Consider the following 13,983-nt stretch of genomic DNA (forward strand, 5'->3'; position numbering starts at 1 on the left):
TAGATAATTACGTTGTTGAGACATGACGCGTTATAGTGTTGACGTCGACGCGCTGGTGGGGCGTGAGCCATTCGCTTGGGTGAGCCATTCGCTTGTGAACCACGTTAGATGTAGTAGTCTCTCTCTCTGGACATATGTACCAATCCCCCTATTGGTCTCTTCCATCCTCGTTCCACAAACACACTCATCAATCCCTTCCTTCCATATCTCCTATGCTCCCACTCTCCTCATACCGACTACAAAAAAAAAGAGTTAAGGCTCATACATATGTCTACATCCTAATCACTTGTCCTCCCTGCCTCCATCCATCTCCTCACCCATGCCTCCCACAATCCCACACCTGCCCAACCTCACACATCTTCCTAAGCCCACACCTCGTCTTCTTCTTCTTCTTCTTCTTCTTCTTCTTCTTTGTAACACCACTACACTGCACCTTCTCCATGCCTCCTTTCTTTCCTTTGCCTTTTCCAGTCTTCTTCTTGGTCACGCGAGACGAAGTCGTAGTAGTGGTCTTGGCTTTGCCCTTGCCCTTTTGCCCCGCACGCTGCGTACGTCTGACCGGTCTTGCCGCCGGCGATGGTGGTGGTGGTGGTGGTGTCGGCGAGCGCAGTTCACAAGTCGGTGGTGGACTGGAGAGCGGGGAGGAGGAAGTGTAGCGCGGGCGTGGTCGGGGTGGGAGGGACGATGCTGGCGAACTGAGATGGGTTGGTGGAGAGGAAAGAGGGGAGGAGGAAGGTTGGGGGGAGCGGGCTGGTGAGCGGGCGAAGGAAAGGGGTGCTGGCGGTGTTTTGCGGGTTGGAGTCGCTTGCTTGCTGCTGCTGCTGGTTGGAAGATATTCTGGGCGGAGTTGATATGTGGATTCCCCTTCTCCTTCAATGGCTTCGACCATGTATTCGAAGACTGCTACGACGGCGTCTTCGTGGCCTGGAACCAATTCGGTCATGTGGTCTGTGATGGCTTCGAGACTCAGCGGGCCGTTGCTGAGGACTTGGATGAAGGAGGTTTCAATCTCCTGGGTTGTCGGTGATTGGATGGTGTGTGGAGAGGACATGATCAAAGTGTGTTTTTGATAATTCTCAAGATTTGCTTTCTTGTGTGATGGAGAAGAAAGATTGGAGTGGACTTTTGTGGGAGAAGGGAGGAATGGGGATTGGTTTTTTTGTAGTGGACTGACAAGAGGTGAACAAAGAAGAAATTTGAGACAATGGACTTGGTGCCTTGAGACAATCGCCATTGTGTATAATAGTAAGAGCTTTTGGGATGTTGCGGTGGATCCGCCTCAGTGGCTTTTTGTATTCTCTATTATTACGTTATTGTAGTATTTTGAAGCTCATTGTATATAATATGAAATCACATCTGGTATTTCCGTGGTGACTTCAAATGGAAGTGAGGTGTACAATAAACCTTGAGTATGGGTGAAATGTGTGGTGTTTGGCCAAGCAATTGCTACTTCATTCACAAACAATACATTCACCAAAGCAGGGTTTGTGTATAGAAATCATTTTGATTCGTAATGTTCGTTATACTTCCATTTCCTAAATTGCAAGCACAGAGCATCGTCGTACAATAGTACTTGTGAGCTGGAAGGATGGGCAAGGATGGAAGCAGAGTGAAGAGAATGCTATGCATGTTTGTTCTGCAAGCATGCCAACTTCCAAACAACTTGTAACTTCAGATACTCTCTACTGCATATCCGAGTAGATGATCAATGGCCTTGCCTCAAACTTGGGCATCAATTGCTTCTTGATTCCCGCATGAACCTCGTCAGCTTGGTCAAAGTATTCCATGTCGGTCAAGGAATCAAAGACACAGCGAGCCATGAGGTTGTAGCCTTGGTTGCGGTGGTCTTCGTAGGGAGCACTGGCCTGGGAAAGCTGGATGTACTGCTTTCCGTCCTAGAGAGATATGACGTTAGCTTGTATACTAGGGTACAAAAAAGACAAAGCACCTCGGCAATCACGAGAGCACAAGATTGGCGGGTAGGGTATATTTAGCACCATGTCGGTTAGGAAGGAGGAGCCTGAGCCGCCCACATGCATCGCGATCACAAGGAAGTTTCCGCGATATGCAGACACCCACGACGGTCACTCCACCCCATTTTTCCTAGTCGCGGCAGTACTCTGCACCCGCCACGTACCGTAGCCGCTTGAAACACGGGCAAGCGACTAGGGAAAACATGTAGCCATGGTACGATTCGTCCGCGGTGAGGAATTAAAAAAGGCGCAACAAATGCCCCGAGGGCGATAAGATTCTGGGCGTGTCGGGCATGACGAAATGGGCCTGACGTGCATGCACGGTCCGATTATGTAATGCGCTTTGGGGCACTGTGAAAGAACGGACGCAGTATGAGTGCCTTCCTCACAGGGAAAGGTGCGGCATAGACGACGGTCGGACGTAGGGTGTACGAGTCAAGAAGCGGACTTGTTTAACATACCTTTGTTGCGTCTTGGGCCAGAGTGCTGTACAGGCCGATTACTTCCTGGATGGTGTCTTTGTCGCCGATCTTGAAGAACGTGAGGCGGACAATCTTGGGCATGATGGCGGCTCGCTAAATTATTGGGCGGGTACAAAGTAAATTCGGTGGGTGACTTGAGTCTAGGCCTGGTGTAATACGTTGATTGACGTGTGGACAATGTTGAAACATTCAGTCCACAGGGTATATGTATAGGTTGTGGGTGTCGGAGCTTCAAGCTTCGGCATAGGTGGAGAGCCATGTGAAATCCAGCGGCCATTTCGGTTCCCCTATGGTTTGCATAGGAAAAAGGTTGAGACCAGCTCCGTACTTGTGGTATGGATGCTTTTTTGCTCAGGATACCGCAGTCACAGAAGGGCTATCCGCACATGCTGGCCCCGCCCAGGACCACGGGCATCATGTAGATACGTATGTGGACAGTGGACATGGCGACATGGGACATGGGCATATGTGTACATATGTACATGTGTACATAGATTGCAGACTAGGCTGATTGCTGCCCGTCGGACATTGGAGAGCGATCAGAGCTAGTAGATGAGTTATGAAAGAGGGAATCCTGGCTGACAGCGGGGTTGGGCTGCGGGGTTCATTGCTGCCGGCCGTCTGGGCTGGGCAAGACAGACGGCAGACACGGTGAGCCAGTAGGCAATACGGGGGGATTTTGGCCGTTATGGAATTGTTGCCCGTCAAGCACGGAGGGGAGTGGACCGGGCCTCTTGTTGCGTCGGCCTCGTATTGTGCATGTATGGACGGAAAGAAGCGTGAAGGCAAAGTCACGGGATTGGAGCGTGTCGGGATGGCCCCCCACCTAGTCGCAGGCATCGGTAGTGGGACATGGCCACAGGCCGGCCCCCCTCCCCTCCAAGTAAGTAGTACACACGGATACGTACGTATGTACATACACATGTACATCCAGCTAGTTAGCCTGTTGCCCTGCAGGCCCCTCGTCCATTGGAAGTATCGCTGTCACGGTCAGGCAGCGCGGCGACGAGGCTGAAGAGGAGGGCGAGGCCGTGGCTGGTTGGAGTGGTGCGAGAACATGTGGGTCTTAGTACCGCCTAGTATGAATGGAACAAGGCCGATTTGAAGACGACATGGACATGGTCGAAACAGGACGACGACGCCTCGTCCATGGCCGCCATTGAACCGCCCGCTGCTTGTTCCGGACTTTGGTCTGTATTGTCTCGTCTGCTAACGCATCCTCGATGGAGAGACATCAGTGCGCACAGAGAGGGGCGCATGGCTTTGCCGGACAACGACGCCTTCTTCACCGCCTATTTTGCAGCTTGGGGGTGTGCGGGTGGCCGTGCTTGCGGGTGTACGCTCGCGTCATCCACAGATCTCCCGCGCGCGAAACAGGCTGCTGAAGGCTTTTTTGCCTTCTCCACATGGGGGAGAGATAATGGGCTGGCGCTGGAGTAAGGCGCCCGCTACGCCACCACACGACGACGACGACGGCTATCATTCTTTGTCTGGTCGCCCACGGTCATCGTTGCTCGCGCTTCGTTGCCGCCGTGAACAAGCGCCCTGGCCCCGCTTCATGTACGTACTTGGATATGTACATATGTTGCAGTACACATGGAGGCAGAGAGAGGCCATGTATCGACCACCGCGTTGGATCGGCGCCAGGCAAAAAGCGGCCGTTGCTGGCCCTGGGACCTAGCATGCACCGCTGCCTGTCGTGAACCGCCTCGACCTATGGATTCACCGAGATTATGCGTCCGCTCCACGACGACCTGCTCTGTGCTCACCCAGCCTTTTGTAAGTACTGCTGCTGCTGCTGCTGCTCGAGAACCCACTACGCGGCAGGCCAGACATCGAGTACACGCTGCAGCCGCCCGACGCACGATCCCTTTGTGTCCAATTCAGAGGAGAGAAGGAAAAAATCTTCATCTCGTCCTCGGCAACATGCTCTCCATCTCTGTCTGCCTGCCTCGCTCAACCATGGCAGTGTGGACCCAGTCATGACACTGGACCGCTGCCTTTGGTCAACGCCTCCAGGGTCTGTCAACAAGTTGCATTGTGAAATCTCTCGCAATGGCCCGGCAGGCCTGCGCAGGAACGCATGGCCCCTACTGGCTGCTCCCCTTCTCGTCAATCATGGCCTGTCCCAAATCTACTCCACCACATCTTGCCATGCTGCTCCAGCTTCAGCTCTTGCTCCAGCCCCGAGCAACCCACCCCGGCACACAATCTCCACAGCTGCCAATTTATGCCTGCATGGACACGGTTCACAGTTAACAACCGTTGACCCTTTGCCTCATTGAGATGCAGGCGCATTGCAAAGCAGCCATGATCTGGGGGCCGTGCTCGCTGCATGTATGCGTTGGCAGTGACGCTTGATGCTTTCTGGTAGCACCAACCCCAGGTATCTCGACATCCCTCGAACGCATCAATCAGCTCCCCTCATTTGACCGCTTGGCCACGCCCACCCCTGATGGCCCCATGCTATGCCGGATGCGATGCATTCTCGCTTCGAGCCACTATGCTTTGCATCCCTCGCTCCCTCACGGAATCCTGTGTACACGCCCTCCCTCCGCTGCCAACCTCAAGCGCTTCCAAAAGGGCCCCCTAGCCGACTAGCCGACCCATTTTTATTTTGCTCTGCCATGCATGTTTGGTCTAGTCGTGCTGAACCCCTCTAGACCCTGCCCATCCAGAAACCCTACATGGAAACTCCACGCAGTCTGTCGCCAAGGTTCCCTGGTTTCGGTACACTTGTCAAAAGGTTGCAGAGTCTGACGTATTATTTTTTTGCCTTCTCCCCTCCTCACGTTGCATATTGCATTAGTGGGCCCCCCATTGCAGCGAAAAACGCGAAAAAAAAGAGCGCCCGTAAAGGGTGCATGGCTGCCAATCTGTTGTTTATGCATATTTGTTAGGCGTCTAAACCTGCATGCCGCCGATCGAGACATGTCCAGCCTTGACGAACGGGTTACAGAAACTGTCTCCGATCGACAGCCGTTTTTTTTCGAGCGCTACTGCGGGCAGCACGGTGGCAAGAGTGAACCGGTGAGGCTGTACCTCTTGGGGTTTGACTCTTCTCTACTAGCCGTAAATTCTCGAACCTCTGCCGTTGGCTCCCTTCTCGCCAGCACATACTATGGGTCTCTCTTACAGAGCCGCAACAGGACCCGCAGCTTATTCATTTCCGCAAGCCCTCTTGCCTCTCGGTTGCTACTGGTGGGCGAGACGCGCTTGGGTACGTGCTACACTGGTCTGGTGCATTATATTACTCCATCCCACAGTAGGCACTTATGCTTCCCCCACCCCCGTTCGACTGACTGCAAGCCGCTCCCTCTTCCTTACCCCTCATAGATTGGCATCCTCCCTCTTCCTTGAACAGCTGTCGTTTCTCTATTGGCACCTGTCAACCACACCTTGAACTCAATCTGCTGTACAACCACTGCCACGACTTACCTCCCCTTCGCCCTGCCCTATCGTCACCGCCAACAAACGCCTGCCAATTCACCAATTCCTGTACAACCGCAGCCCTACTTTCGGACGGCCAAGTCGCCATTGAATCACCCATTCGTCAATTTTTTTTCCCAATCGCTCCATAACACGTCAACCACCACCACCACCACCAAATCCGTCCTTTCAATATGTTCTACGTCATGTACCTGACAGGTTAGTACCCAACAGGGCCCCTTTTTTTGGCCGTGTACCGTGTATTCGGGTATTAGCTGCCATGTGAGAAATCACATACAAGCACCAATTGGCGTGGGACGATTTGGCTGGTACTCCTGCCTAACCGCTTAGTATCGAGGGACCCACATGACCAGGCGTTCAAAGAGATACGTTCTGATCAAGGTTTCTGCACAATGTACTTTGTTTTGAGTGCCCGACGATCCAAAGACTAACCGTTGAACGACAGGCCTTTGCCAAAGACGCCACTGGCCCGACCCACTCTTCCAGACCTTCCGCACACGCTACGGCTACGGCTCAACTGTACGAGTAAACAACCGTGAATACTCTACAGATGTTGAGTATGAATCCGAGGAGCTAGCCAAAAATGCTGCCGCTACCCGAGCCTACATGATTTGCCGCAATTTCTCGGTAAATGATGGAATGTACCCAGGCCAGCGACCCGGCGAGGGAGCTCAAGGCCTCCCAACCCCAATTGGAGCGGGCCGACGGAATACGACCTCATCCAACGACTACGATAGCTCAAGTACCATCAGTGGTGGTACGAGCCCTAGGAGTTCCGATTGTGGCCTTGACGCTGCACAAGCGGCTGCAGCGGGACGACGACCAAGCAAGGCTTCCGCTACGCCATCCACTCCATCTGCATGCTGCTGCGGACGCGGATACGTCCGAGCCTATGAGCGTTGCTCAGGCTGTCTCCAGGATGCTGGTTACCGAGTTTAAAGAAGGAAATATACCACCCAGACGAAAAAATAAAACAAAACGCCCCAATGGACCATGACATCAACCATCATGGCCATCATGATAATCAAATATTTTAGCAACAACGAACGACACAAGATCTTACGAAAAAACCCCCCTACAACCGCATCGATGTTTCCCACTCCAAAAAGACTTGAAGAGCCCAAGCTCAGCGATACCAACGACCCAAATGACTACGAACCTGTTTACATCTGTTCTTACGAAATCAAGTGCGATGATGACCCTGTTTTTTTTCGGCTCGAAACAACGACACTCCTCGCTTCCCGTTTTCCTTTGATCTATTTCGAGATGGGCAGTGTAATGTTGTCTTATCCACTGGCTGGGTCAGAGATCACAACGTGCAGGTGTATATACATGCGTATGCACTAGCAACGCGCAGGACGATCTCCCCTCTACCGGACGAACCACACGAACCCTTTTCCACTCGTTCTACACTTTTTGTTTATTTTTTTTTCCTGATTGCCTATTCCTTCTGTTCCAGATGGCTGCATAGCGATGGCATTGAAGCGTTTTAGCGAACTGAAGTTTCTTTTTTTTCGGCCACCACTGCCCCGACACTTCTCGGGCCTCGTTGTTGACGAGAAAGAGAGGTGTCGAGGACTAGTATACACGTCAATTGGATATTGATGTGACAGAGGACGGAAAATGAAGAACTAAACGGTTATTCTGTATCTCCCCTGTTGTGTTTTTCTTAGGACTGGATGTTCCTTTTTTTCTATCTTTCAAAATTGGATCATGAGATCAAAGTGCAACGAATGTAACGAGTTTTCTTATACCTTTTTCTTTTCTTATCCGTCGCCTCCAGACGTGACTTGGACTTTTTTGTGCAAGTTAGCTAGAAATAATATCCCTAGTTTATTGCCCAACTGGATGCTAGCTCTACTGTCCATCGTTTTCTTTTCTCACTCTCAGCTTCTGGAATAACCCCAGATGTGTATGCGGTGAGAGAGATAAAAGTAGCAATACAAAAACAAGACTGCTGCGCATGAGCCAGATGAACCATTTATATCCTTGTGCCCATAGGCTTCTAGTGCTTCTACTGCCGATACAAGAGATACTTCACTACATCTACACATGACACGCTCCAAAAGAGTTGATCCACATGTAGACTATAATCCAGCACAAAGAAGAACCACAGAGTGACAATCAATAGATTAGACAAGCAAATACTCTTTACTCTCCTTTCACCCTGTTTTCAACTCACCCTTCTCTTCCAATCCCGCACCTAAACTCACCCAACTCACCCAACCACTTCCATCCATCTCCAAAACAAGAAAAAAAAACAGCCCAACATAACACTTTTTCACAACATCTATTCCACATCCACCACCCTCCCTCCCCCCCCTCTCTCTCTCTCTTCGCAAACTCTCCACACTCACTTACACCGTACTAAAAGGAACAGCCCAGAAACCCAATACATGTAAGCTAAAAGAGAAACAAGTCTAAGAAAAGATAAGTGTAATTTTTCATTCTTTCATTCAGTCATTCATTCATATAAAGAGTATATATAAAAAAAAAGTCTTATTCCCACACCGCACACATACAACAAACACAATATACCAACTCTCTTTCTATCAACCATCCAACCCCCCCCCCCCCCAAAAAAAAAGACAAGACAAGGAAAGAAGATGGGGAAGGGGGAAGAAAATAAGAAGAAGAAGATACAGGAAGAAAGAACCCCCACTAAAAAAGAGGTTAGTAAAGAATAGAAAGAGAAGAAAACGAGAAGACAAAAACAAGAGGGGGAGGGAACATGGATATAATAAAACAAGTGATGGAATCTTTTTTTCTCCCTTTCTCTCTCTCTCTCGTACTCTGTCTCTCTTCTTCCTACTGACACAACAAAAGACGTGGTATATAAAGTGTGTGTGCCTCTGAAAACGAAAGAGAAAAAATCTCCCCTCCATCCTTCCCCTCACTCTCTCTGCCAGGCCCGGAAAATAAAATAAAAAAGGAAAAAAAAAGTTGGTGTATCATATATCAAAGCCCGCAAACACATCGGGAAACCTCATTCTTCCCAACTGCCCTTCTTCTCTTCTTCCATCCCCCCCCTCCCCTTCTCCTCCTACTACACCCTTCTTCCTACACTCTCTCAATAACATGCTCATAAAATTGTTCCCGTAAAAGAAAAAAGACAGACACACACACAAAAACAAAACAGAACAAACAAAGAGATTACCTTTCCTGCATCTCTCTCTCCTCCATACCATGCCACTCCCTCTTTCTTCGCCCGATTGTAGAATAATTCTTGAAAAAGGCATGAGAAGAAAAATAAAAGAAGACAACAAGCCCGTGTGTTGTTCCTGAATCGGACGATAAAAGGGCCCCAGTTGTGTGTGTGTGAGTGTGTGTATCAAAATCACCCTTGACAAAAAACTCCCAACCCATGCCCCCCCGTCTGGAAAACGAAAAAGGTGATTTGGAACCCCCGACCCCCCATTGTATAAAAAAACTCCCAAATGCAAGCAAGAGCAGCAGTAACGTATAGCACAAATGATGAGACCCCGCCCCAGCCTTTTCTCTCTCTATGTTGGACCAGAGGAAAGGAAAGAAGAAGAGGAACATCATCGTTGACAGAAAAGTTCAATCTCACCGAGCCCGCCACCGGGGTTGATATTACTTTGCTGTTCTTTCCAGTTTTCAAATGCCTCTTGAACGTCATCGTCACATTGTATGCTGACATAGGTGTTGTCGCTGTCCAGGTATTTTAGCTTGACCTGACCAGATCCAAGAGACACTGATGTCGACCTCTGCAACTTTGCGTCAATGCGATCCTTGAGCGACTGGTAGCTGATGTTGGTGCTGACGACCAGAACCATTGAGCTGCCTGCCGAGGGACAATGGACTTTGACTTTGAGTTGAGTTGGTATGCTTGGATCCTGGCCAAGTGGAGGTGACATGTTTCGAGAATCCATCGAAGCTGGCGTCAGGGTACCTTGGCTGCGCTCGAAAGATGATGCAGGCGTCATGGTACGGTTCACAGAAGTAAAGCTTGGATCATGACGCATGACACCATTGTGGAACTCGGGGGTCTGGTTTGCCAACTCCGAGGCTGTCCGTTGCTGAATGAGGCGGTCACGTTGAATGGCAGGTGATTGAGTCGCCGCTCGTGGTGGTGCTTGATTGGGAGAATTGCTGGCGCTGCGGTTGACAATGGCCGCGTTGTAAGCATAATGCGTGGGGAAGGGCGGTACTTCAGGTACTGGTTGCTGGGGTGCTCTTCGTGGTTGACCTTGGAGATGGGAGTTGATATCAGGGCTACTAGCCGCGCGCATCCGTCCTTGGGCTGCAATGGTGGCGTTGGCGGGTAGTGATGGGCGTTGAGCGCGGGCTGACTGGTGTGCATTGTTCTCACCACGAGATCCGTGGCGTGATTGTGCGGGGGCAGTATGTCGGTTATTCTCTTCGTGTGGGTAACCATTTGGTGCTGCTTGCCGGGGAAAGGGGAAAGTGCCGTTATTTGATGATTGACTGGTTCGTGCATTGGAGTGTGTTGACATTGGGGTTTGCAATGGTGTCTCTGCTGTTGGAGAAAAGTAAGATTCTTGATTGGCGGCATTCTGTATCTGCTGAGTACGCAGTGTTAGTGGTGGTTGGCCGTTGTAGCCTAGAGGGAAACGCGGAGGTGGTACTCGGGAGTCTCCGTCATTTATTGGAGGGCCGCTTTCGCCGGTTGTGGAACGTGACCGTAGGGAAGGAGTAGAGGAATCTTGTCTTACACCGTATGGATTGCGTAGATAGCCAGTCGCGGGATCAATGTCATCGTCGCCTTCATCGTCATCGTCTTCTTGGTAGGGGTTCTCCAGAACTTGATCACGCATGTACGCAAATTGGGTATCTGAGGGTTTAGAGTGTGTCGTACTGGCACTGGTCCGGGCCTGGTCCTTCCATATGCGTCTTTGGGTGTCAACTTGCATGGCCCATTTCTTCATGGTCTCTTCCGAAGTGAACTTGATAATGAAATTTTCAATGCCGGGATCGCCTTTCCAGAAGATTTGACAGGTATATGAACCTACAAGTGTGAGTTTGGGCTTACGTGAGATGAGAATGTAGAAGTAGTCTTACCTGGTTTTTGGAGTGATATTGTTTCTGTAACGTTTTGCATGAAAATGCGGCCTTTGAGCTGCAGTTTTGGCTTTCCGTCCTTAGTGACCAGAGATCGGGTAGACATTTTGTTCTTGGGCTTGTTGACATTGATTTCTTTGCAACAGAGTAGAATCATTTCAAAGAGGTAGATTTTGTACTGAGCATGTTAGCTGACTGCTTGTGGGAGTTGAAGCAGAAGGGAACCACCTACTTCTCGTTCCTCGTTCTTCGAGCTCATACTCTCTCCTTTCAAAACTGTGTACTGGCCGTGCAAAAGAAGGTCACCAAAACCTTCTATGCGATGGCCTTTCCAGTCTTCCACAAGCATCTTGAGTTCCTCGACGGCTTCGACACGCTCCTCGCGAGCAATTGCATCGTTGGTACCTGCAAGTACGGAAGAAGCAGCCTCGATACCTTTTGATATGTCTTCTCGCCGACCTTCGTCCAGATCGCCTTTGTCTCGAAGTTGCTGCACCGTTGCGTTAGTAAGAAATAATTTGAGTAGACAAGGCCGCCTGAGATCATACCTGGAGAAGAAGTGGGTACTTGGTAAGTCGCTGGAACGGTTTGAGCAAGAAGGATGCGAGCAGAGTGGGCGATTCAACCATTTGTCGCATCTCTGGTGGTCCTCCAGTCTCCTTGAGCTTGTCGAACTCGCGCATAGCCGTTGCCTCGCATTTTCTTTGGTTTGCAATATACGGCTCGTAGACTTTGAATGCGTCCTTGTACAAAACGAAGAGGTTTCCCCAGTTTTGCTCCTCGGCGGGCTGTGCGTTTGTCTGCTCGACACGGATGAGGAAACGGCGCTGGAAATCAAGGAGGGCGTTTAGGTTGAGGAAAATGTCGTGGACCAAATCTCCGTTAATGACACCCTTTTCTTCCACAAGCTTCTTGAACTCTTGCAGCAGTTCCAGATGCTGCACATAGGTGCGTTCTGTCTTGACCAGCTCGTCGATGATGTGCTCGCGTTGGGTGCGCTTGGTGACGACGCCATCTGCATCCTCGCCGGATTCGGCAGTAACGCCAGAAATCTTGCCTTTGGCTACGAGTTCGTCCAAGACTCGGTTGACTACGTTGGTGACCTGTAGAGGAGGAGGAAAAAAAATACGGGTTAGCGGTGGGGGAAATGGGGGGGTGTAGATGCGGGTGTAGACAGATGTGCTTACCTTGACAAAACCAGTTGTGTCGTCACCGTAGAGGTCGCCAAGAATGAAGCAGCTCTCCTGGGGAATTCGAAGATCGGCGACGCAGCTCTGGATAAACTTGTAGCAGGCCACTTTCTCGTTCTTCTTGAGGCTCTTTTCATCCTGCTTGGAGTTTGGGATGGTGAGCAGGGTGCGGGGCTCGAGGGCGTTGTAGAGCTCCATGAGGGGGTAACCACGGCGAAAGGTCCTCCAGAGCAGGGTGACGGGATCAGCATCGTCGTCGGCCTTGTCCTTCTCCTCGGCCATCCAGCGGTCGAAGCCGGGGATGCCGCGCAGGCGCATCTGCAGCGTCAGGCATCGTTGGAACAGCGAAGTGTCCTTGTCGGCGCGCTTGTTGAGAACGTTTTCCGAGGCTTCGACGGGACCGCCGTTGACGGGCGTCGACGAGGTCGAGGGGGGGAAGGTCGAGGGGGGCCCAAAGAGGGTCGAGGTGGAGGTGGCCTGGGTGCTCTGGGTGTCGCGCGCACTGCTGTGCGAGTAGGTCGAGTAGGTGCTCTGGAAGCTCTGGTGCGACATGAGGGCAGGCGGCCCGGTCGAGGTCATCCGGGCGTGTGCTGTCTGCGTGGTTGGCGACGGCGACGGTGGTGGTGGAGGATGGGAGACGGTATAGGTGGTATGGGCTCTCACCAGACCCGAGTGAAACGATAGTCCGCCCTCCATACTGCTTTCATGGATCTCCTTGCACCAGGCGCTAGGCTCCCTAGGCGGTCAGGGTCGCTGCCAGCTAAACCTCACACGGGGCGGCCAAGGGCTGGGGGGGGGGTCGTGCGGCCGACGGCCAGCATGCAAAATGGCGGCTCTTGGGCACAGGGCTGCAGCTCCGGCTTTTGCGGGAGTCTGCCGGCGATGGGGGGGTGGGAGTGGATGTACGAGCGCGTGCGAATGATGCAGAGATGAGGAGAAGAGGAGGAGGAGAAGAAGAAGAAGGGGAGAAGGCGTGTGTGTGTGTCTGTGTCTGGGAGAGGCCGTCGAGGATGCCGCCTGTGTGGCATGCCCGCCCGCCGCCCTCAAAGGGGGCGCGTTGGCTGTTTCACCCGGGCCGGCAGAACGACACGTGACGTGCATGGCGATACAGTGCGTCTGTGTCTGCCATGTCGTGGGTGGTCGTGTATGTGTGTGATGAGTGCGTCTCGTACATGGCACACCTACAGAACCCGCAGTGTAAGCAGGCGGATGGGTATGACAGGAGTCGTCGGTTGGGCATTGCCCACCCATTGCCCACAGGGCGACGCGCCGTGAGTCAGGCGGGCGGGCGTGGCAGAGGCTGCTTCATCACCATGTGTGCCGTGGAAATGAGTGGATCGACGAGGCGCCGCCCTTCCCTTGCGACGACAGGCCTGTTCTGCCGGCAGAAGGGGATGCCTTGGGCCGCCATCCACCGCCTTATTACATTACATACTAGCATTTACTCCTCCTCCTCCTCCTTCTCCTCATACCACTATACTGTGTACTAATCTATATGCACTCTGCCGCTCTCCCTGACCACGATGACGATGACGATGACGATGCCCTCCCTCCCTCCCTCGCCGTCCGTCGTCTCGTCTGTGCATAGCGCACCGCGTTACATAGCCGACTCTACCTACTTACTTAAACTACATACAGCACTAGCACTTACATAGATAGCACTTACACCCCTTTCTTCTTCCTCACCATCACCCGCCAACAGCACCTTACAATCCATTGCGGCACCGGCATATTCCTCCGAATGACATTGCATGCTCTTCTTCTCTCTTCCTCCTTCTCCTCTTCTTCTTCCATTTCCTCTGACACATACTATTAACCCATTACTAAGACATTCTCTTATCCTTC

At 51.7% G+C, this 13,983-nt stretch overlaps 8 protein-coding genes across 8 annotated transcripts; 4 read left to right on the top strand and 4 right to left on the bottom strand.

Moving 5' to 3' along the window:
* Positions 1-22: 22 nt before the first annotated feature.
* COCCADRAFT_93968 (uncharacterized protein) lies at positions 23-256 on the top strand (the record flags this gene model as incomplete). The annotated part of the gene is made up of 1 exon (XM_007713277.1): positions 23-256. One exon carries the CDS (start codon positions 23-25, stop codon positions 254-256), a length of 234 nt encoding a protein of 77 aa, XP_007711467.1.
* A 57-nt stretch (positions 257-313) lies between these two features.
* Positions 314-1,051, bottom strand: COCCADRAFT_4346 (uncharacterized protein; the record flags this gene model as incomplete). Its single annotated transcript, XM_007713258.1, has 1 exon — positions 314-1,051. The coding sequence occupies one exon, from the start codon at positions 1,049-1,051 to the stop codon at positions 314-316; it is 738 nt and encodes a 245-aa protein (XP_007711448.1).
* A 631-nt stretch (positions 1,052-1,682) lies between these two features.
* On the bottom strand, positions 1,683-2,536 carry COCCADRAFT_4347 (uncharacterized protein; the record flags this gene model as incomplete). Its single annotated transcript, XM_007713259.1, has 2 exons — positions 1,683-1,895; positions 2,435-2,536. 2 exons carry the CDS (start codon positions 2,534-2,536, stop codon positions 1,683-1,685), a joined length of 315 nt encoding a protein of 104 aa, XP_007711449.1.
* Positions 2,537-3,143: 607 nt separating this feature from the next.
* COCCADRAFT_25592 (uncharacterized protein) lies at positions 3,144-4,158 on the top strand (the record flags this gene model as incomplete). Its single annotated transcript, XM_007713271.1, has 4 exons — positions 3,144-3,338; positions 3,413-3,514; positions 3,551-3,891; positions 4,047-4,158. The coding sequence occupies 4 exons, from the start codon at positions 3,144-3,146 to the stop codon at positions 4,156-4,158; spliced, it is 750 nt and encodes a 249-aa protein (XP_007711461.1).
* Positions 4,159-6,078: 1,920 nt separating this feature from the next.
* COCCADRAFT_93984 (uncharacterized protein) lies at positions 6,079-6,844 on the top strand (the record flags this gene model as incomplete). The annotated part of the gene is made up of 2 exons (XM_007713278.1): positions 6,079-6,103; positions 6,351-6,844. 2 exons carry the CDS (start codon positions 6,079-6,081, stop codon positions 6,842-6,844), a joined length of 519 nt encoding a protein of 172 aa, XP_007711468.1.
* Positions 6,845-6,922: 78 nt separating this feature from the next.
* Positions 6,923-7,398, top strand: COCCADRAFT_36064 (uncharacterized protein; the record flags this gene model as incomplete). The annotated part of the gene is made up of 2 exons (XM_007713279.1): positions 6,923-7,227; positions 7,263-7,398. The coding sequence occupies 2 exons, from the start codon at positions 6,923-6,925 to the stop codon at positions 7,396-7,398; spliced, it is 441 nt and encodes a 146-aa protein (XP_007711469.1).
* Positions 7,399-9,447: 2,049 nt separating this feature from the next.
* On the bottom strand, positions 9,448-12,834 carry COCCADRAFT_94044 (uncharacterized protein; the record flags this gene model as incomplete). The annotated part of the gene is made up of 5 exons (XM_007713280.1): positions 9,448-10,895; positions 10,949-11,126; positions 11,181-11,438; positions 11,497-12,051; positions 12,136-12,834. The coding sequence occupies 5 exons, from the start codon at positions 12,832-12,834 to the stop codon at positions 9,448-9,450; spliced, it is 3,138 nt and encodes a 1,045-aa protein (XP_007711470.1).
* Positions 12,835-12,882: 48 nt separating this feature from the next.
* On the bottom strand, positions 12,883-13,389 carry COCCADRAFT_94074 (uncharacterized protein; the record flags this gene model as incomplete). Its single annotated transcript, XM_007713281.1, has 1 exon — positions 12,883-13,389. The coding sequence occupies one exon, from the start codon at positions 13,387-13,389 to the stop codon at positions 12,883-12,885; it is 507 nt and encodes a 168-aa protein (XP_007711471.1).
* Between the last annotated feature and the right edge of the window lie 594 nt (positions 13,390-13,983).

The sequence above is a fragment of the Bipolaris zeicola genome, assembly GCF_000523435.1.
Source record: "Bipolaris zeicola 26-R-13 unplaced genomic scaffold scaffold_58, whole genome shotgun sequence".
NCBI lineage: Eukaryota > Fungi > Ascomycota > Dothideomycetes > Pleosporales > Pleosporaceae > Bipolaris > Bipolaris zeicola.